Source organism: Pholcus phalangioides, unplaced genomic scaffold (genome assembly GCF_987345545.1).
Source record: "Pholcus phalangioides strain wild (caught in Gottingen) unplaced genomic scaffold, Ppha-v1.0 ptg000012l_1, whole genome shotgun sequence".
In the NCBI taxonomy this organism is placed as follows: Eukaryota; Metazoa; Arthropoda; class Arachnida; order Araneae; family Pholcidae; genus Pholcus; species Pholcus phalangioides.
The window spans coordinates 24,406,075-24,429,284 of NW_028301605.1; the positions used below are offsets into that span (position 1 = coordinate 24,406,075).

At 36.9% G+C, this 23,210-nt stretch overlaps 1 protein-coding gene and 1 long non-coding RNA gene across 5 annotated transcripts in view; one reads left to right on the plus strand and one right to left on the minus strand.

Annotated features, from left to right (window-relative positions):
* The window catches only part of LOC149079894 (potassium/sodium hyperpolarization-activated cyclic nucleotide-gated channel 3-like), a 400,253-nt gene that overhangs the window by 142,053 nt on the left and 234,990 nt on the right, over nt 1-23,210 (minus strand). Inside the window, exon 1 of one of the 3 annotated variants that reach the window (XM_089240396.1) lies at nt 18,200-18,688. The exons of the other annotated variants lie outside the window; for them this stretch is intronic. Within the exon in view, the coding sequence (XP_089096522.1) occupies nt 18,200-18,222 (23 nt within the window). The 5' untranslated portion in view covers nt 18,223-18,688. Of the gene's footprint in view, nt 1-18,199; nt 18,689-23,210 lie in introns of those variants that run through there. 3 annotated transcript variants of the gene reach the window in all.
* Nucleotides 1-23,210, plus strand: part of LOC149079895 (uncharacterized) — a 226,263-nt gene that overhangs the window by 84,232 nt on the left and 118,821 nt on the right. The gene's annotated exons all lie outside the window — the stretch shown is intronic.

Below are 23,210 nucleotides of genomic sequence, written 5' to 3' on the forward strand. Positions count from 1 at the left end.
TCCACTGAAATAAATTTCACGGACACCGATCTCATACGGCCATAAGCACATGATTGTCAATCATATTGAATCATGCGGCGATAAAACACGAAACATATGAGACGAATAACAGATATTCCAGTTTATTGACTCAATAGTTCCATATGCCTATCCTGTCCCGGAGAAGAGGGGGAAAAAAACAGGACAAGAGAGAGACCATCGACCATATAAATAGAGAGAGAAAAACACAGACCGAAAACCGTTTAAATTACTTCAATGCTGCTTCAATGAATTCCTTCCGTCCGGGAAATCAAATAGTAAAAATCAAGAAAAAAAATATAGGGATTTCTATACTGATTAAGTTCGTGGTTCGATTCCTGGCCGGCAGCCAATCGGGAACTTTATATATTTCTTTTTATTCTCTCTCCCTCTCTCCTGTCCAGGACCCGGGATTATGTACTTCTCTCAATCCTAAACATTTCCCTTGAGGGAATATGATGTTGGACTCACTCTTGAAGCACGAACGAACGACTGTACTCCTGTTGTAATAAACTTCCCGGAAATGTTTTTTTTTCTCTTCCGGGACGAAAATTCCTGGAAAAAAGTTTTGATTGGCTGTTTTTTTTTTTTGTTTTTAAAAATTTGTTTTGATTAACTTTTTTTTTGTCCCGTATTTTACGGTTGAATACGGAGGTAAACAGAACTATTAGTACGTTAAATACAAATAAAATAAATTTTGTTTGTGACCATACACAGTTCGACAATATAGGTTATAATGGCATCGAAGATTTCTCGTAATTTTGCCGTTATAACCGAGGTTGGCATTTTTCAAGACATTATAAATATGCTCACATGCAATAAATTCCGAAAATGGAATTATTCCACTGAGACACGGGGTAAGCATATTTCATAGTGAAAAATACGGCACATGAATTTCTTATTCTCGCCAAAAATGTCGCCGATTTTGGCCAAGATTGCTAACTTTTGCTCATAAGTATTTTCTTGGCTGGTAATAAAGTGCTACATGAGTCCGAAAGAAAATCAAAATTATTTTAAGGCAAAAAAAAAATGCGATACGACAAATATGTCAGAGTTATTGTATTTATCATCATAATCTTATGAAATAATCTATAAATTATGAGAATTATCTTCATCCCGGATTGTAGTTGCAAGTGACGTAAAATAATACACATTATATAAGATGTTGTCTTTACGTTCTCATGGACGTTATAAGAAAGGTTCGTCAACATTATTCTGCATAGGAATCAGTCGGGCCACCGAATTGCTGCCGAGCTAGGGTGACCATACGTACCGTATTTCCCGGGACAGCCCCGCTATTTGCTGTATTTTTGGCCGTCCCGACTTTTTGGCAAAAGTGCCCCGGTTCTTCCCGTATTTTGCACGAACTCTACTTGAATTTTTATTCTTTATTGAAGTCAAAGATTGAAATTATTTTTCAACTCATAAATTATATTGTGATGATTACGACAATAAATGAGAATATTAATCCCCTGATTTGTCTTGGAGAACGTTTTGTTTTTCGTGGAATTCATTTTAATCCACTGCAATTTGCAGTAATGCTTCATTTCCCGCCATTGTGATTTTCCGTAAGTTCAACAATATTTGGCAACTTTGTTCGGATTTGGCGTCATTTTTGGCGATAATTGGCGATGTCCCGTATTTTCCCGTATTTGGAATCCCAATTTCCCGTATTTCTCTCGAGGAAATATGGTCACTCAATGCCGAGCTGTTGTTACAACTGAGGTCGTTATGGCCGAGCTTGACTTTGAGTTAAACCACAACCCTCAGAGTTGTCTAACGTGGGCTTCGCGCTCGAACTTAATTTTTTAAAAATTAAAATTATTGCTCATACAATCATTATTTGCTTAAATAGTGCTTATCCACATTTAGATCCGAGTTGTGCTCGCTTTGAAAGAAAGAAAGTAGCCCTTAATAAGCACTTTACTCGCTTTAGTGTCCTTAAGCAGCGAAAAAAAAAAATCAATGCGCTGGAATCCGTGCTGCCACCTATTAAAAAAGAACAGAACTATTTATCATAAATTCTCGAATTAAAAGTGATTTGATTTTCACCGGTGTGCAACTTGAAAATAAATACGGTATGATACGAGACAGTCGAATTCCGTTATAACGAACTCTAAGACACCGGAGAAATTACTTCGTTATAATGAAATTTCGTTATAAAAGTATTCCAAACTTTTGCATAATTCCTATGTAAACTTCTCTGGGGAATTAGAAAAGTGTTCATTAAAACCAGATTTTCGTTAAAACGGGATTTGCCTGTATATTGTTTATATCCATGATGTATACCAGTAATCTTCAATCCGGTGCTCGCGAGCACCACGGCACTTCCTAAAGCAACCAGAGTGCTCTATGCTCATGTCCGATTCCGTGCTCGCGGGCTCTTGATCAATGTTCCAATTAAACACGTTGTGCAAATTGCGTTCATGGGTTGAAACCTGACAAACAAATGTACTCAACTGAAATGCATTCGTATGTCAAACTTGCCGTAAGGTGCTCTTCTTTTGATAAAATTGCATAGACAGTGCTCGCGACTGGAAAAAAGTTGAAGGCCTCTGCTTTATACCGATGATAAAAATTTTATGCACTATTTATACCAGTTACTATCTTTTCATATTTGGCGAAAAATTATTTTGCAATGAGAAAACAGAGTGGCCGGTATTATAATGCAGAAAATTTACATCGATATCCTTCATAAAAATTTATTATCATCATTAGATTTTTTTACTATTTATTATCATGATGCAAACCAGTTTGGAACCAACAATCATTTTTACTTGAAGGATTATAAACAAATAGTTTTGTTTTTGTTTCATAGGTGGCAGCAGGAGTCCTAGCACAATTGCTGTTTGTTAAAAATATCTGTAATCTTATAGGGGGTCATTCAAGTATTACGTAAGCAGATTGTCAGCCACTTTTGACCCCCTTCCCCCCCCCCCTTGTCAGCAAAAGTCAACAAAACACTGACCCCCTCCCCCCTTGTCAGCAAAATTTCGTCTGCAGCTTAGAATATTTCATATCTTCAAAAAGGGGTGGCTGATGACGTAACAACCTTCAAACCCCCCTCCCCCCTTGTCATTAAAAGTCAGCAAATCCGGAACCCCCCCCCCCCCGATTCTGACGAAATATTTGAATAACCCTTAACGTCTTGGAAGGCATAACTTTTAAATTCTTCGAAATCCACATAAAGTCGTGAATTATTTATTGTTGGCTCCATAAAACCTGTATATATAATGTGTTTTAGGGTTAAGTAGAAATAAATACACTGATGAAACAAATACAAAAAAAGAGAAACTTATTTTCAAATTATTTCAGTGGCTTGCTTTTGCTTTCTTTCTTTCAAACCGAGCACAACTCAGGTCTTTCACGATCTATGGGCGATTTACTACCTGGTGAGTTGCGCCGGAAGTGTGTACCTAACAGTCTGAGTGCGTATGTAGTGTTGTGTTTGATTTTTCATGGCCGCCATCTATATTTCAGAAGTGAAGTGAGTGATGTGTTATGATTGAATTACATTTGTACTGTTTGTAGGTCTGTTGCTCTCTGTAACTCTAATGAAAAATAATGTTAATGAATCTCGCTTTAACGTCAATGAGTTGCAAATGACGGATAGAATATCACTTTTATTTTCGCTTTTATGGTATTTGTCCAAGTATTTTTCATTAATTCATTAATTTCATAAGATGTTTCGTCTCTCTTTTATTCATATCTTCAAAATTTAGGAAGGCATGATTTTTTGAACAAGGTGTCCCGTAAACTCGTATATAGCGCAAAAAATTCAGAAAAATTGAAGGAATTTGTAAATTTGAATGCGGTTTGCGAAAAAGTAATTTTTCACGAAGAGGGTTTGTTTTTCTTTTTAGAGCAGAAAAAAAAAATGGTTCAAATTCTGGTCGATAGAGAGCGCCGCACAAAAGAAAATCACTGGAAATATGCAAACCTCAATGTTATAAAAATGCACGGTGTACGGTTCACAGTTGATTTCTGGATTTTCCTGTTACTGGCGCAAACATAAGGTTTTCATCGTTATATTAGTGGATAAAGCACCGTCTTTGAAGTCGTTGTACCTTAGGGCCATATCGCTATATTGCAATTTACTGCCATTAATGAGATGGGTTGGAAATGAAGGCGCTATCTATAGGAGGTCACCTCAAGCTCGTTACGGTAAATACATTATTCGTTGTCCTCCCTCGGATTCGAACCCGGAACCGTGACAGCAAACTTCACGGTGGTAGAAGAGCATTTTACCACCGCGCCACTCGGGCGCAATAATGATTTGTTTCTTCCGGGAATCGAACCCGAATACCCTTGTATACCGGGCAATACAGGAGATACACTCTCCTTCAGGGCTGGTTTCCGGTGTCCTCTATCGACAAAATTTGAACTAAAATTTTTTATGACAAAAAAAATCCCCTTCGTGAACTCGGACGCATGTAACACCCGTTCTGGGGGGACGTATTTAGTTAAAACTTAGTAGAAACGTAAAGGGGATCATTATAGGGAAAGAGAAAACTGCAATTTAAGAACGTGTCAATCCTTCACCTGGTGGTCAAAAATCGAACTATTGTTCATTGCAGTTTTCTTTCCCCTCCAACGTTCATATAACCAACCTACCAAGTTCCAACTAAATACGTCCACCAGAGCTGGCGCTACATAGGTCCGAATATGAGGTCCCAGTGTTTATGAATTTACGGAACACCCTCTATAATTTTCCATCGTTGCTGAATTTTCATCCATTGTACATAGGAAAATTCCCAGACGTGACGGAACACGCAGACTCTTATTGATGTGGTTAATTTTTTTACTATATACACTCGTGTCAATAAATTAAGGATAATGCCAGCTCCGGCAAATAAAGGTTCAGAAACAAAACAAACGTTACTTATTCATAAAGCCCATTTATTAAACAAAAGATAAAGAACAAAAACGATGGTGTATGTATGATACCATTCATAAAAACTACGATTTTTGCTCCCTGGAGCAATTGTAAAAAATATCTCTTTTACAAAAACTTTCTATTACATGGTTGGTATGATGGTTAATATATTGTATGTCTCCCATGCGTTGAAATACAGTCCGTACAACGCCTAGGCATGCTGAGTATCAAATTATGGATCTGATCTTGGGGAAGATCACTACACTCAGCAAGCAATGCTCTCCGAAGTTCCGGTACACATGTAGGAGGTGGTTGACGTGCTGCAACTCGTCGGCCAAGCATGTCCCACACATGCTCTATCGGATTCAAGTCAGGTGAGAATGCTGGCCGTTCCATACGGGTTATATCCTCCGATTCAAGGCATTCGTTTACGATGTTTGCTCGGTGAGGACGGGCGTTGTCATCCATAAACACAAATTCTGCGCCCATGGCACCCCTAAACAAACGTACATGTTGTTCCAGAATGATGTCCCGGAACAACATGTCCCTAACGAACTCGAGGCGACCACCGAGAGACAGCGCCTTCGCTTCCAGCCCATCTCACTAATGGCAGTAAATTGCAATATAGCGATATGGCCAGAGTTGGTGTTTGGTGAAGTAGTCTCTCCTGATGCAAAACAGAAAATCTCCACGTTTCTAAGAATGATGTCCCGATAAATTTGGGCTTTCATGGTCTGGTTTGAACATGCAGATCTGTTCTGGAACCCAGTATAATTCCACCCCAAGCGAGCAATGCTGCACCACCGTAACGGTGTCGTTCTTGGTGGTAACGGGTACCTGGCGTTCTCCATATGAAAGTCCGACGTGAATAAGACTGCAAGCCAAACCTGGACTCGTCGGAAAACATCACACAAGCCCACTGTGACGATGTTTGATCGCTGTGATCACGCTACATTGCTGTCAAAAATGATAGATATGAACTTCCCGCCTCATTATATAATTTTCTTCTATAATTATCTCTTGGGAAGAACCTTTCAAGTGAGAATACAGGACAAACTGTCAGCTGTCAAAACCATACAAGCCTCTGTCCCACAGGGCAGTGTATTGGGGCCACAACTATTTTTATTGTACATAAATGATATTCCTAGTCCACAAAATGGAACCATCGCATTATTTGCTGATGATTGCGCAATACTGTGCAGCAGCAGGGATACCACACAGGCGTTAGATAACTTACAGGAAACTATTGATTACATTGAGACATGGTGTGACAAATCAGCCAGTAAACTAAATTTCGACAAATGTAAATTTGTATGGTTTACGAGACGACGGAAACTCCCAAGACAACCACTCCTAATTGGAAACAGCATCTTGAGACCTGTTGGACAGGTCAAATACTTGGGGTGCATATTAAATAAAAAATCTCTCGTTTACTTCGCACGTTTAATATGTCAAAAATAAAACCAGTAGAGTTTCGGGGATGCTTAACAAGAACACATTTCCTCAAGCAAACCTTACGCTTAAAAATAAGGTAATTCTTTACAAATCTATTATTAGACCAACTATGCTTTACGCGTCTCCTGCTTGGTCACACTCATGTAAGATGAATATAAGGAATATACAGACGGTGCAGAATAAATTTCTTAGAAGATATACCAGAGCACCTTGGTATATTAGAGGAATTAATATCAGGAATATGATCTTAAAATTCCCCACATTTTTGATTATATTAAAAAAATAAATGGAGAACAGTTTGAAAGAATGAGGGAGTCAGAGCATCAGCACTTGAGAGATATTGTCGAATATGATGTTCACGTGTTGGGGAAATACAGAAGACCTCAACAAATTTCACACTTGGACAGGAATCTATTGTAAAACTCATTTTTGGAACATTTTTGTAAATTGAAAAATTCTTGAATCTTCAGATTTCAATCCTCCTTCAGTTGCTTTTGGTGTCATGATTTATATTTTCCAAATTCAAATTCATTTTGTTATTTTCGATGAGCACTCACTGAACAGAACTGTGATTTATGTTTTTACTCCCATTTTCATGTATGTGATAATACTATACATTGTAGCTTTTGGAACTTCTTAAAAATGACTGAGGTTTTTGCGCTGCGACACCCATGCAGTGTTTTTTGTCCTCTTTTTTCCACCTTTGAACTTGAAAAACTTTTTGACTGATGTTGTAGGAATGTGTGCCTGCTTCTAGATTCAAAGATTTTGGTTGTGGTGGTGACTTACCCAGACCCAATTTTGTATTAGTCTGACGTTTAAATCCCATTTCTTTTCTCTTTTTTCTTCTAATTTTTTTCATTTTCTCTCTTCATAGGCCTTCTTGGCCAGTTTGTAAGCCGACAGTCGTCCCTAAAAGGATGGGAATCGGCTCTAAATTCTATTCTGGTCTGGTTCTGTGACGATGTTCACATTGCATGTTCTCTACTCCTGGCTAATCGCTGCCGACAGTGAGTTGCCGTGAGTGGAACACATCTGACAGGCCTGCGAGCATATAGACCAATATCTCCCAAAAGTCTGTACACGGTTTGCCTTGAAACTGTGGTACCCGTGGCTGCAGATAGCTGACGAGACAGGTCGGATGCTGTGCTCCATCTGCTTCTTTTGGCAGTTACTGCCAAATATCGGTCTTCATTCGGCGTTGTAACTCGGGGGCGACCTGTACTGTAACGTCTACTGACATTTCCGTTATTTTGGAATCGATACCAAAGCCTAGAGATGACACTTTGGGCAATTTCAAGTTCCTCGGATACTTCCATCTGAGTACGCCCACATTCCAGGCGGCCGATATTTGTACCACGTAAAAAATCATCCACATGCGTCCGCTGTGTCATAACTATTCGCTTATGGCACTGAGCGCCTTACAGAACTCTTGTGAACAATTTCACTTCTTTGCCACCATTACTTATATACCCCCCTCTTACACTCTCGTCATTGTGAAGTACTATCGGCATCATCTAGTGGCTTCCTGAAATTTGCATATCATTCTTGCAGATGTGTGTGATGATTCTACAGGTGAAATTTTTACTTTAGATTTCGATTTCCGTGTGATTCTGAATTATCCCTAATTTATGGACATGAGTGTATTTCAGTCTACACACATCAATACAAAATTAACCGTATTATATTCAAGAACAGTAAATATTAATGCCGTTGCGTTACTATCCTTGGTGAATATTCCGGAGATATTTTTATATTTAATTAAAAAAGTAACACACAGGCAAACGCAATCTGGAGAACTATTGGAGATTTCGACTATTAACGATTCATAAACGAGAGAGAAAAGACGTGTATGTATGCATTGGCACGAGCTTTGTACGCGTGAGTCCACACATACATTCCTTTTATCGATTAAGGGCGCTTAATGAAATTGTAACCTGTATAGATTTTCTTGCTAAAATTTATTCTCACGGATGAACGTTGCGCCATTCGAACCTGAACAGAGAAAATGAAATGTTGTAGTAGATGCTTTTTGATTTTTTTATTTTTATTTGGAGACAAAGAAGTTCGGAGCGAAATATGTTTCGCGTATAAATCAATGACCGGACGGTGATGGACAATTTCGGCTTATTTACGAGCTACCGTCGATCACTGTATGATGTTCCATCGACTATTTATGAATATTCTACGGTAGAAAAGAGTATTGCCGTATTTCTTGCGTGAACGTAGGTGCGTCAGTGATCAAGAAACATTAAAATATATTTGTGATCTCGACGTAAAAGGGAAGCATTTTCCACGGATAAAATTCAACTTTCATATTATTCGTCTTTTCTTGTGTTTAAAGCCCTACATTCTTCAGCCATTCCACAAATAGACAAGGTAGAGTTCTAGAAAGATTTTGTAGGAATAATTGCTTGTGCATTCATTCATCGAACATTCCAACCAATTATCCTACTAGTCGATTTTATCGGCCCGATGTTCTGGACTATGGAATCTCCAAAAACTTTAGGCACAACATCTTTTTCGAAACAACTGCCAAACTTAATTCACCTCACAACCCTATTATTTTCACCATCGATATAACTAGACCAAAGGATATTCCATATCAACTGGTTACCAACTGGGAAATCTTCCGCTCTACGCTGGAAACATTACCAGTGTGGAACTCAGCGGAATTGACGACGAACTGTATTGAAAATGCAGTAGTTGATGTGACTGAACAAATTAAAACAGCTATTCAAGCCTCTACCAGGAAGATTAAGGCAAAAGAAAACAGATTTGGCATTTCGGAAGAATTACGGGACAAAATCAGACTAAAAAACCGGGTCCGAAAACTCTGGCAAAGATTTAGAAGACGGTCTGACAAAACCACTCTAAACAGACTAGAAAAGGAAATAAGACAAGAAACAACTGAATATGGCAATGAGAGATTCACCCACTTCATTGAGGAGGCCACAGCATCCGATGGCTCACTTTGGAAGGCGTGGAAAATCTGTAAACGAAAATCTCCAGCGGTGGACAAAATTACAAACGAACAAGGTCAACTGTTGTATACAAATGAAGAGATTGTTGAAACGTTTGCTGATAACTATGAAAAGCAATTCATGCCAAACAGTCTGCAATCTCGAAGTATTGCTTCAGCTCATCATGGAAAAGTTCAAGAATTCCTGGATAGAGTTCGCTCGGATGCCTTGCGCGGAATGGGTGCTGCCGGTTTGACCAATGTTGACGAAATCAGGGGCATGATTAACAAACTCAAAACTAAAAAAGCTTCTGGTCATGATGAAATTTCAAATCTCGCTCTTAAAAATCTTCCTCTTTCTATCCTCAAATCATTCACTAATATATTTAATAGCATGCTTCAGACAAGCTATTTTCCTAATGTCTGGAAACTTTCTATTGTCAAACCTCTCCATAAATCTGGAACTGACCCACTTTTCTCTCAAAACTTCAGACCTATCAGCTTACTCAGTAACATTTCTAAAGTCTTTGAACGTATCTATATTTCACGTCTTGACGCTTTCCTGTCCTTCAACAGCATTCTTCGAAGTGAGCAGCACGGATTCAGGCGGGGGCATTCTTGCGTTACTCAGCTGCACAGAGTTACCGAGTTTGTGATGACTGCGTTCAACTACAAGGAACATGTCTGTGCTCTCTGTCTGGATATATGTAAGGCCTTCGACAAAACGAATCACACGACCTTATTATCCAAACTAATTGACCTGCGTTTGCCTGACTATTTCATCATCCTTTTAAACAGTTACCTTTCCAATCGAAGATTCCAAGTCAAAAATGGCAACTGTCTCTCAACTGTTAGACCAATAAGAGCGTCTGTCCCGCAGGGTTCTTGTTTGGGACCACTGCTCTTTGCGCTATACATCAATGACTTCCCAGCTCCTCAGCGCGGAATGCTTGGTCTATTTGCTGACGATGCCATCCTGTTGACCAATCACAAAAAAGGGAAAAAATGTATTGAAAATTTACAAGAATCAACTGAAGACGTTGAGGACTGGTGCCAAGACAACGATATAAAGTTGAATCATCAAAAATGTCAATATATTCTCTTCACAAGACGGTACAAGTTTCCAAGAACTCCCATATACATCGGCAATACGGTGTTGACAAGAAAACTCCAAGTCAAATATCTAGGTTGTATACTAGATAAGTCGCTCTCATTTTCTCCTCAGGTGATGTACGTAAGAAATAAGGCCTCACAAGCAGTTGGGATGCTATCCAGAATCACATTCCCACAGGCCAGGCTAACGTTGAGGAATAAAGTAATTCTTTTTAAAACTATTATTCGTCCTATTCTGACATATGCTGCCCCAGTGTGGGCTCATGCCAGTCTTGCAAATATGAAACGTTTACAGACACAGCAGAACATCATTCTTCGTCAGTTTACCAGAGCCCCCTGGTATGTGAGAGGAAAAAACATCCGTAAAGATCTTGACTTACCACTAATCTTGGACTATATCAAGGAGCTTGCCAATGCTCATTTTGACAGGCTACGATCTTCTGAACACCCGCATCTTAGAGAAATTGTCTGTTATGACCCTAGAATACCCACAGTACACTCTAGGCCAATGGACTTGCTGAGCGTGGATTGGGTGACGAATTGATGTAATTTGCAGAACATTTTCATGATTTTGATTTTTTTTTTTTTTTTGCAAAACAATTTATCAATCTAATATCAGTTTTGTTTGATATTGCGTATGCTGTGATTGCAATTCAGAGGCATTTATATGTGTGCGTTTTTTTTTTTTTTCGCAATTAATTTTTCTCATTTATTCATAAATTGAGCTTGCATAAAATGGTGCATTGGGTTCGTGTCGTGTTGAAACTGATGTTATTACAATACAGAGATGGTATGTGTCAACTTTTTCTTTGACGTTCTTGATTATGGTTATATGACTGATGACGGTTCAACAGTACCTCAAACATCTCTGGTCAGTGTCTCTCGATTATGTAAATATTTATAATGTTGGGGTTTTTGGGTAGCATATCATCAGCTACTTCCCTTAAGACATTTCCCCCTTGTTCTTCGATTGTGTTGTGTTTTATCTCGATGAGCATTCATTTCGCGAAGATTTGTAAACAATACTCTCCTGGCTCATTCATTCTCTACACACACACATACACTACATACCTCACACACATGCACAAACTTGTCTTTTTCCTTCTCATACCACCCCTGGTGATCTGTAAGTCGCCAGACAGCCTGCAAAGGCTGGGCAGCGACGGAAACGTTCAATTCTGGTCTGGTCTGGGTCTTTTCTTGTGTTCTAGGAAACCGCTCGGGAACAATTCTAAGTATTTGAAATGCAATTTAGTTGATAGCTGAATCGTATACAGCAAGTGTGCTCAAATTTTTGGAGAGTGCGGGCCACTTCGTTGGTTTGGAGACGTCACGAGCCACTTTATTGGTTTCGAAAGGGTGTCGCGGGCTACTTTTGAACGATCTGGGACTGCGCCGTGGACCACTAAAGTTGTCCTAAACCGTTCCGCGAGTCTCTGAAGTGATTTGTCAATGTGCCGCGTGTCACTTTCATGATCTGTGAATGCACCGTGGATCACTTGAACGATCCGGAACTGCGCCGTAGATCTTAAGTGATCTTAAACTATGCCCTCTTGAAATGAGCTACAAATGTACCACGAGTTATTCGAGTGATCTCTGAATGTGTTGCGGGTTACATAAGTGATTTGTAACTGTCATGCACAGCGCACAAAGGCCGCAATGTGAATAAGTGAAACAATAAATTTATGAACAATGTTCATTTTTACACACAATTATTTTTGAGCTTGAGGGCCACACTTAGCCATGCGTGTTATTCGTTGCACATAGAAGGTATACGGTATTGTTCATGGTCAATTTCTGGGAAAACTCGTGTTTTTCAACACAAATGTAGACCAATATCTTCTAGGAGCACTACGAATATTCCTATGTCGAATGGATGGAGACTACTACTTAGCCGCACATGCACCTCGTCCGTATTCCCATGTGGAACTTCTAACGAATTGGTAGATTTTTGAATGTGTGTTTCCGTGCTGTGAACCTAACGTAAAGTTTATCTCAGTGTAATGGTTTTTGTGGCCAGTGCTGCCATCTGCCATCAATTTTTCTAACTATGAGTGAATTGTAATCATTGAAGATTAGGAAGAGACACAAATGTGCCACTATATCCAAGGTTGATGCATTCTTGTTGACGTTATAAGCAAAATCCGTTAGTATTATGCTCTATCGAAAACAGTTGCAGCCGCCACTTCCTGTCGTTATAGCCGTCGAGGTGTTGTTACAACCGAGGCCGTTATAACCGAGTTTGACTTTAGTAAGGGATAATAATGGTTTACTGGTATATGGTCTTGAAAAACTTACCTATATATAGGCGGACAAATATGTTTCTATCTTGGAAAGAGCATAATATCCTGTTTATCTTCGCGGCTTTTTGGTTTATTCTTAGCCCCTCCTCGCGCTGGTGAATAATTATGGCCATGAACAGACAGTTAGTTGTTTGTATACGTTGCAAACTCTTTCTCTCTCTTGTATCCAGATGATGTTAACAACGGAAGCCATACATCAGGAAACACTTCTTGTAATAAATTACACTAGAGAAGCTGTTGCCGTGTGTGTGTGTGGAAACATTCAACAGCCTTTACCGTGAAAACCACTCGAAAATTCTTCTCTATGATTCTCGAGGGTCTTGTCTGTTTTTAATGATGTTGGTGGCGAGTTTACATTCCGTGTGTCTACCCCCCCCCCCCCCGAGTTTTTGTCGTGCGCAAATTTTTGTTGAAATTTAGTGAATGTTTACAACAGTGTTCATAACCCTTTCACAAAATATCTCCTTAAAAAGACTTGTTTCTCAGTACTAAAAAAACCTCAATAATTCGGTCTCTATGCGGTCGTGTGGGTATATTGATAGCCAGCCTCGTGTCGCGAAGACCCAGGTTCGAGATCTACTGACGGCATAGTGGTGGGTGGCTGAAGTTGGTTTTGTATAGTTTTTCAACTTCAAGAATCAAATTCGAGCCGATGTTCGATTGAAAAAGTGCCTCAACCGAGAGAAATTAGACCTACAACATCTAAAAGTTCACGGATGACAAAAAAGAAACAAAATTTAACATGTCAGATTGCCTGCTTCCAAATTAGAAAGCCAGATGGCAGCCCTACCTGAAAATTGCCACTGAGGTGGTCACAGTGACGGACTCGCATCGCAAGGACTCGTGTTCGAACCCTACCGTCGCCACACTGGTAGTCGGCTGGAGTTTACTGTGGTTTACCGAGGCGTAAATGCAAGCTGATTTCCCAGTTAAAAAGTATCCCCATGCACAGAGAGCAACAGGCCTACAATGGTACAATTATTCAATCATACCACTTCACTCATAGTTAGAAAAATTGATGACAGATGGCAGCACTACACATGATAAGCATTACACAGAAACATTCTTCACGCCAGGTTCACAACATGAACACGCACATTCCGGCATGTACCAATTCGTTACAAATTCCGTAGACGAATGTGTACGAGATGCATGTACGGCTAAGTAGTAGTACCGTATTTACCCCAATAATAAGCCCTAGCATGATTTTTCAGGACGATCCTAATGTAAGCTCTACCCCGAAAATAAGCCCTAGTTGAAATCGTCAATGTATGTGTCAATGTATGTATCGTGAATTTAGTATGTGGTTCCAACACATGACGGATGTATTGAACTACATAAAATAATTTTTTTAATTATTTTTTATTATCAAGTAAAAATATAAATAAATTATGTCATTGAAATTTATACTTGGAATAAGTTGAGTTTTTGTTAATATAATCAAAAAAATTAAATTTTCGTAAACACCCAAGCAGGCCTGTTTGGACGAGAAGTGAACGCCTACGTAAGGGGTCATCCAAGTATTACGTCAGCATCGTTGAGTTGGGGAAGGGTGTTTCCGATTTGCTGACTTTTGATGACAAGGGAGGTAGGGGTTTGGACGATGCTATGCTTACGTCATCAACTACCCTTTATGAAATATTCTTAATGGCATTTTATTCGGTGCGCCAAAATCGAAAAAAAAAAACCTTTCGATAGTTATTGGGCACCTGAACTAACATTCTACCTATTGATAGGTGGCCACTTTAGTGATCTCTAAATGTTTCACGGATACTTCAAGTGCTTTGGAACTGTGCCACGTATCACACAAATAATCCGTAATTATGCCACGGATCACTTGACTAATGTGGGAATGTTCCGCGGGTAACTTGAGTGATGTAGAGCCACACTGGGGGCCGCTTAAGTGTTCTAAAACTGTGCCACATCAGAGATCTTTAAATGTGCCACGGATCGTTTAAGTATTCTAGAACTGTGCCACGAGTTACTTAAGTGATCTTTGAATGTGGAAGTGATCTTTGAGGCCTACTTCAGTGATGTAAAATGTGTAAAAGGCCACTTAAATGCTCTGGAACTGTGTCACGAGTCATTTGAGAGATTTGTAAATGGGCGCTTATAGTTCATTTTTACAAAATTAGGTTTGAAGGGGAAAGACACATCAGATATCCTTCAGGGCCACATTTGGTCTGCGGGTCAAGGGTTTACCATATATGACTTAAAGGGTGGGTCACAACGAATATCTTAAAGGGAATTTTGAGTTCTTACCCTTCAAATATCTTCATTGAAATTAACAGAAATCGACTATAATTACATATAAAGGTATTTCATTCGAAATTTCAATTATTTTTCTTAATTTTTTTGCATTAAAAAATATGTTTTTTCGTCTGGGGGGGGGCACATGGACCCCCCCCCCCTCATGCTTCCTCCCACGTACATTTCTGATCCCACCAATATGCTTTAGGAAGTAGGGGGAAGTGCTGACGAAATTTTGCGTGGAAGGGGTCAGAGTTTTGCTGACGGGGGGGGGGGGGTAAAAATGGCTAAAGACTTGCTGACGCAATACTTGAACGGTCCCTTATTCGGTGTGCCAGAAACGAGAAAAACCTTTGGCTAGTTTGTGTGGACCTGAACTAACATTCTCCCTAATGATAAATCCCTTACAGAGCCACTTCAGCGACCTATAAATGTTTCACGGATCCTTCAAGTGCTCTGGAAATGTGTCCGGTCCGCTTAAGTGCTCTAGAACTGTGCAACGCATCACTCAAGCGATCTGTAATTATGCCATGGTTCACTTGAGTAACCTGGGAATGTTCCACGGGTAACTTGAGCGATGTAGAACCGGACTGGGGGCCGCTAAAGTGGTCTAAAATTGCGCCACATGCCACTCAAGGGCATGTATCTCTAAATGTGCCACAGATCGTTTAAGTGTTCTTGAACTGTGTCGCGGGTTACTTCAGCGATCTTTGAATGTGCCACGGGCCTAAACATCCCTCAGAAACCAACTTCACACATGTCTGGCTCACAACACATACGCAATGCAAAATCCTGCACGTTCTCCTCCGTTACAAATACCGTAGAGGAATATGGGCAAAGTGCATGTATGGTTTAGTAATACAGTCGACACTCGATATAACGGCTCCCTTCGCCCGTCAAAACAAGCACTATATTGGGAGGGTCGTTGTATCGGAAGGAAAACATATGATAATCGTTATATGGAAACGTTTCGGACTTATCCTACCGGTCGTTGCAATGGAATGGTCGCTATGATGGTCGTTATAACGAACGTCGACTGTAGTAGTAGCCCAGATAATTTATGTGAAGTTATTCTCCAATAGAACACTCTTCCCGTACACCATAGGTTACATCTGCTGAAAATCGGAAGAAAGCGTATTTCAATAATAAAGGTATGCTATTTTAGTGAGTTCCACCGAGCTGAGCAAAGGGTCAAGCCGCTGAGTCCTAGTCCATCGTCGGCCCGTGGGAATTTTCTACCAGTCCACGAAAAATTTTGCTCAATTTAATCGTTCAAAAAAGCGCCGTTGGTAAATCTGATAAATACAGTCGATTCCCGTTTTAACGAATACCGCTATTGCGAAAATCTCGTTCTAACGAAAACTTTTCTAATCCGCCGAATACGTTTTACATAGGAACAATGTAAAATTTTGGAATTCTTTTATAACGAAATTTCATTGCAACGAAGTAATTTCTCCGGTCTCTCGGAGTTTGTTAAAAAAAAGGGATGCAACTGCACTAAAAAAATATCACTTTTACCGGAGATTATGCATAATTCACAAGCGTCGTTGTTAAATTTCATAATTACGTGAAATTTATCGCCTTTGTCTGTGATTATGCATAATACCCTATTTTATTTTGTGAATTTGATGAGTATGAGGAATAATTTTAAATGAGTCTAGTGTGTGCGCGATGAATACGGTCGAACTCCCGTAATAATGATAGCAAATTTTACGATCGCACCCCGATATAATGATACAATACATGCATGAATTGTATATATTCAATAAATCAATGTAAGAGGTTTTGCAAGGCCGCATAATTAACAGAGCATATATCTATGAAAAATTTCATGAGGGATGATTGGGAAAATGACTTTTTTTGAAATTTTTCTGAAACTTTATCTAAAAGAAAATAAACATCAATCAATAAGGTATTCGAATTCTCGTTACGAGGATATTTTTCCGAAATCAATAAACAATTTCACCATTTTCAACAATACCCGTTTTTTTCAAACATTTGTTGTCATGATATTTTCCAACGATTTTTAACACTGCTCTACAAAAATAATCGTTAATGTATAATTTTTAAACTATAATTTACTGATCATAAGGAATAAACATATAGTATATTATTAAGGTACAACAATTTCTTTGCATATTCAGAAATAATATAATTGAGTATCTAAAAAAAAACTACTAAAATAAGGGGGTAAATGGGAAGTCACGATGCTATTCATTAACAATGGGAATCGATAAAATTTTTAACTGGTTAATGAAATAATTTTATTAGATTAATCGAATTTTTCAATAGAATATTTTCAATTGCTATTCATTCATAGCAAACTTAGTGTAGACAACTATAAATAATATAAATTGACGCTATAAAAAATATATTCTAGCCATTTCAAGCATCTATCCTCTACTGTCAACTGAATGGATGTAAACAGATGTAGAAATAAAGACCGTCCGCTTGAAGCTATTTACTATCGTCCTTTTTGGCTAGAAACATGAATGTGCGAATTTCTAGAAGTTGGAAAACGACTTTTAAATGTTTACTCTACCCATGGAAGTTGTTCTCTCCTCTAAAATGTGCTTCACCAGACGATATACATTTGCGTTTCTGGGAAAACCTGTGATCCAACCAGCTGCAAAATTGAAAATTTGCACATTCGTGTCTCTGGTATAGGGGGGGGGGGGGCGAGATGCTCAACATGCTTGTAATATTCTGGAATTTTATAACTTGGATTTTGTCGTTTTTTTTTTATCAGTAATTTTAGAAATCATCACTAATATTCATTGAATCGGCTTGCATTTCGTCCGTGTCGAAAAATTTCACCGAAACAAAACACTGATTCATATATTTTTAAATACCGTCACGTATCTGTTTTGTGTAGGAACACAATTTATATATACGTATATAAGACATTTTTAATCGGTTTAGTCAAACAAATCAAGTTAAATTATAAACTTTTAAGAAAAATTTTAATCGAATTTTGATCGGATTCACCGAGTCGATTAACTTAACATTTTTAACTTCAATTAGCAATTGATTAATTAATCGATTAATCAGGCCAACCTAAATTAATATTAACACGTCAAATTTAAACAGATAAAGCAAACTCCAAGTTTCAATCCACTATTGTAGTGGAATTTCAAGACTTTCGGAGAAAATAAATGCTATTATTGTTTAAAAAATATCGAAATTAAAATTAGTCGGAAGTTTGTTATTATTCGAACTCACCCCGTGATCCTTCTGGATGACATCAGAATCACATGGACATGGGATCATAGAGTTTTCTAGTAGCACCAGCTGACAGGAATTTCAAGTTCAATGACTGGACACAAAAACAGCCATTACCATCATCGACTCCGGACTTGATTTCATCTTGATATTGCTGTCGTTTCGTCCAGCAGAGCCGGTGGATGAAGTTTCGGACTACGATATTATCGACGGACGGGTGACGGGACGATGACATGGTTGGTGATTCTGGGGGGGACCTTGGGAACAATTTTTCTTATCAGGCACGAGGTTAGTTAGTTATTCTTGGATGGTATTCTGGTATATATAAAACGATTGCTATATTAGAATTATTGCATTGAAAAGGCAAAACTCTTTGATCATAACATGCGTCAGTCCCGAAGACGGGACATGACGCGCTTCTTTTGGTTATTTCACCTTCGGATACGGACTCCTACGTGGGAAAAACTCAAGACTGAACTCAACTCAAGAAATGTTACTACTCCTAGTAAAGTCTTTCTCCGTCAAGCCAACCTTTACTCCCGAAAACTCGGGCTTATTTCACCGGCAGATGGCACTGCTATCTACAATCCATTCTCAATTGCCTTGCCTTTTAGAACGTGTAGGTGAATTGCTGCTGCCGATGGCATTTTTTTTTTATATTATTATTATTTTTTTTTTTTTTTGGGAAATACGTGATCTATAAAAGAAGCTTTTCTTCAACAATGTTGGGTGGAGACTTTCTCATACATTTTTATATTATTTTTCTCCTTGAGAAAAGTCACAAGTTTTGTAGTTTTTTTTGGATTCTTTTGTCGAGGGAGAACGCGTTCGAATTCATTGATTGATCACGGAGGGAATCCGTTTTCCTAAAAGATCGTGATATGCGTGATTATGATTATTTTACTAATACATATCGTTTAGAAACATTTTTCTTTTGGAATAATATACTAAAAATTTAATGGGGATAAATAGGTTTTTAATTGAGAATTTGAATTGAATTAAATATTTGTGGAAATATTGGAATTGAATTAAATATTTGTGGAAATATTGGAATTGAATTAAATATTTGAAAATATTGGAATTGGATTAAATATTTGGAAATATTGGAATTGGATTAAATATTTGGAAATATTGGAATTGGATTAAATATTTGGAAATATTGGAATTGGATTAAATATTTGGAAATATTGGAATTGGATTATTATGAAATTTTAATAATAGAGTGATTGTTTCAATAATTTCTTCCTTTTTTTATCAAGAATGTGGAAAAAATGTTGTTTTTTTTAAAATTAAAATAGAGAAATCATTGTTTACTGATATGAAAAGATGTTTTCACTGATGTCAATAAGCATCTTTTGCTGATTCCTGATTTATTTTTACTGATATTAGTGAGTGGTTCTTAATGATATCAATGAACAGTTTTTACCGATACCATTGAGAACTTTAACTGATACTGACTGAAATTTCCACTTATCTTTCGATTGCTGTTCTCACTAATATTGATTGCAGTTTTCATTAATATTAACTGGTATTAATACTTTGGAACTATTACGAAATTTTTACTGATAACTGATATCTTGTTTTTTTTTTTTATGTGGATGTCTTTTAATATGATTCTTTTGTCGAGCGAGAACGTGTTCGAACTCATTGATTACGATATTCTTGATTATGATTATTTTATGAATACTAAAAATATTATTTTTTCGGAATAATATATTGAAAAAGTTTGTTTAAAAAAATATTAGTTTTCAATTGAATATATCTGAAAATATTCGATTGAATTTTTTATGGAATTTCAATGAGATGGACTGATTTTTCCGATATTTTTTCTTTGTTTTCTCTAGGGAGAAAACCTTTTAATGAAATTAGAGAAGTCACTGTTGCTAATATGACACAAATTTTTAATGATTCTAATAACCGAATTTCGCTAATACCAGATTTTTTTACTATTATTTAATGGTTTCTACTGATATTTATTGTGGTTTTACTAAATATCAATGAGCAGTTTTAACTATCATTAATAACAGTTTTCGCCGATATTATTGAGCAATTTTTACTGATATAAATTGCATTTTTCTAATTGAGGAAAATTCATAAAAAAAGCGTGTGATTTTTTTTGGATGCTTTTGTAGAGGGAGAACGTGTTCAAATTCATTAATTGATCAAGGAATGAATCCGTTTCCAAAAAAATACCATGATATTCTCTTGATTATGATTATTTTACAAATACGCATTGTTTAGAAATATTTTTCTTTTGAAATAATACATTGAACAAGTTTGTTCGTAACATTGGTTTTGAGTTGAATATTTAAACATATTGGAGTGAATCATTTATAAAAAAATTTAATAATAAAATAATTTTTTTCAAAAATCGACTGTGTAAAATATAGAGAGGAGAGGAGAGAAATCACACACACGCACGCACGCACGCACGCTCTGCTATTGATATAGATAGACCATTTTTTGCTGATTCTAATAAGTATTTCTTGCTGATACCTGGATTTTTTTTTTAACTAATACTATTGAGAGGTTATTACTTGTATCAATGAGCTGTTTTGGCTAAAAGTATTATCGGCATTATTTGTAAATAATATTGAGCAATTTTCACTGATATTAATAGCGATTTCCATTGATACTCATAGCAATTTTTTCTGATATTTTAATTGCACTTTTCATTCATATTGATCGCAGTTTCTTCTATTGTTTGTACGTAATTTTTACTGACATTAACAAGCAAATGTTACTGATATTTAGCGGTGCATTTTACTAATATTCTATCGACAGGCAGTTTTTACTGATATTGATGACATTTTTTACTAATATCGATAGCGATTTTTACTGATTTTGATAAAAATTTACTTATATTAATTGCAATTTTCCCTGGTATTGATATGCAATTTTTGATAGCAAACTGATAGCAATTTTTTCTCATGTTAGTTATAGTTTTCAGTAATATTCATCGCAGCTTCTTATAGTATCAGTACGGAATTTCCACAAACTAAATTTACTAATATCAAGAAGAAATATCTACTGATGTCAACATGCAATTTTTACTGATATCGATAACAGTTTTTACTAACATAGAAGTTTTCACTGATAATCATGAGTGATATTATGTTATTAATAAGAAATTTTTCCTATATCATCGATAAGCAATTTTTCCTATATCATAAGCAATTTTTACTGATAGGAGCAAGCTATTCTTACTGATATTAAATGCACGAAATGAAATATGCATAAAATATGGGACCTCTACACCTCACCTCCAATCTACAATCCACCCTGAAAATAAATTCTATTTTTACTTTTACTGACTGCTTTGAATACAGCTTCTATCCTCATACCATTTGTGAATGGAACAACACCCAAGCTCTATTGTGGAATCCTCCACTATCACTGGCTTTTGTCCAATAGCAAACAATATCTTTGCACTTTCAATCGCATCCTCTTGCATATGCCCCCAGGCCAACAATATTGTATAAATAAATAAATGAATAAACAAACAATTTCTACCCATATTAAAAAAATATTTCTCTTCTTACTGGATAGCCATCTTTGATGACTCCAGAAAATTTTCACGATGCTAGTAAACTATTTTTGTGGATATTGCTAAGCAAATTTTCATGATATTAAAATACAAGTTTTTATGACAAATAGAAGCAAATTTTAATGGAGTTAATAAACATATTTTAATTACTTTAATCATACAAATAAGCATATTTTAATCATATAAATAAGCAAATTTTAATGATATTAATAAGAAAATGTAATTATATTTAAAATCACTTTTTTACAGCCATTAATTTGTTTTTTGCTGCCTACTGGATTTTCCACTGCTTTAGATCTTGATCCAATTTCTGTGAACTCGTGCACTACTCCAATAGTAATAATAAATTACCAGATGGCTTCAGTACCCAAATTTAAATTCCCACACGAATAAAATATACTTCCGATATACCATAAATAATAATTTACATTTTGTAAACAACACATTTGAAACACTTTACACAACAAGACTGAACCATTTCGTTTTTAAATTGTGATTTACATGGTGTAAGGATAATTTTAATTTTACTGTTAAAAGCCTTGTTATATAATTTTCGACAGATTCGATTAGCGGTTGACTTAGATGGCTGTCAAAGTGGAGAGAAAGAGAGACATTACGTAGGGTGTGGATGGAAACGGAGACGTGGACGGAGACAGACACCAATGCCCTTTCTCCTCGTTATATCTATAGGATCGGTCTTTACGGCGCCACCCTGTAGAGGTGACCCAATCGAGGCGCGGGCAGACATCGACCCAACGCACACACTCTCGGTACAGTACTCTCTTACTTAGAGAGAGCCCCACACACACACACACACACACACGATGACGGTTCAAAGTCAAGCGAACGATTCCCGGATAAGGAGTCGATAATATAACAACAAGGAAAAATTCCAAGGAAAAACGTTTCTCCTCTGGAATCACTCATTCGCATTATCAACAACCATAATTAAATCAATTTCAAATGCCCATTGCAACTCAAATTTCAGTTCCATCAAAAATAAATGTATTTCATTGAAAATTTTAATTAAGGGAGATTTTTAATTTTTTAAATTAAATATAATTGATTTAACCTGCTTAGTTTTTTTTTTAAATTCTTTTAAATTTTTTTATCTCAAATTTAAAAGAAAATATGAAATGAAATTTTTTAAATAAATTGTAATTTTTTTCCCCCGGATAAGGAGTCGATAATATAACAAGGAAAACGTTTCTAGTCTGCATTTGCTCATTCGCGTTATCAATATCCATAATTACATCAATTTTAAATATCGACTGACTGCAACAAAATTTGAGTTCCATCAAAAATAAATGTATTTTTTATTAAAAATTAAATAATTACGATTTTTAAATTGAATGTTCACGATTAAGCTAAATTAGTTTGATTGAAACGTTTTCGTAAATAATTTTTTTCGGATAAGAATACATCCGAAATACATTTAATCATCCCGGATAAGAAATCGATAAT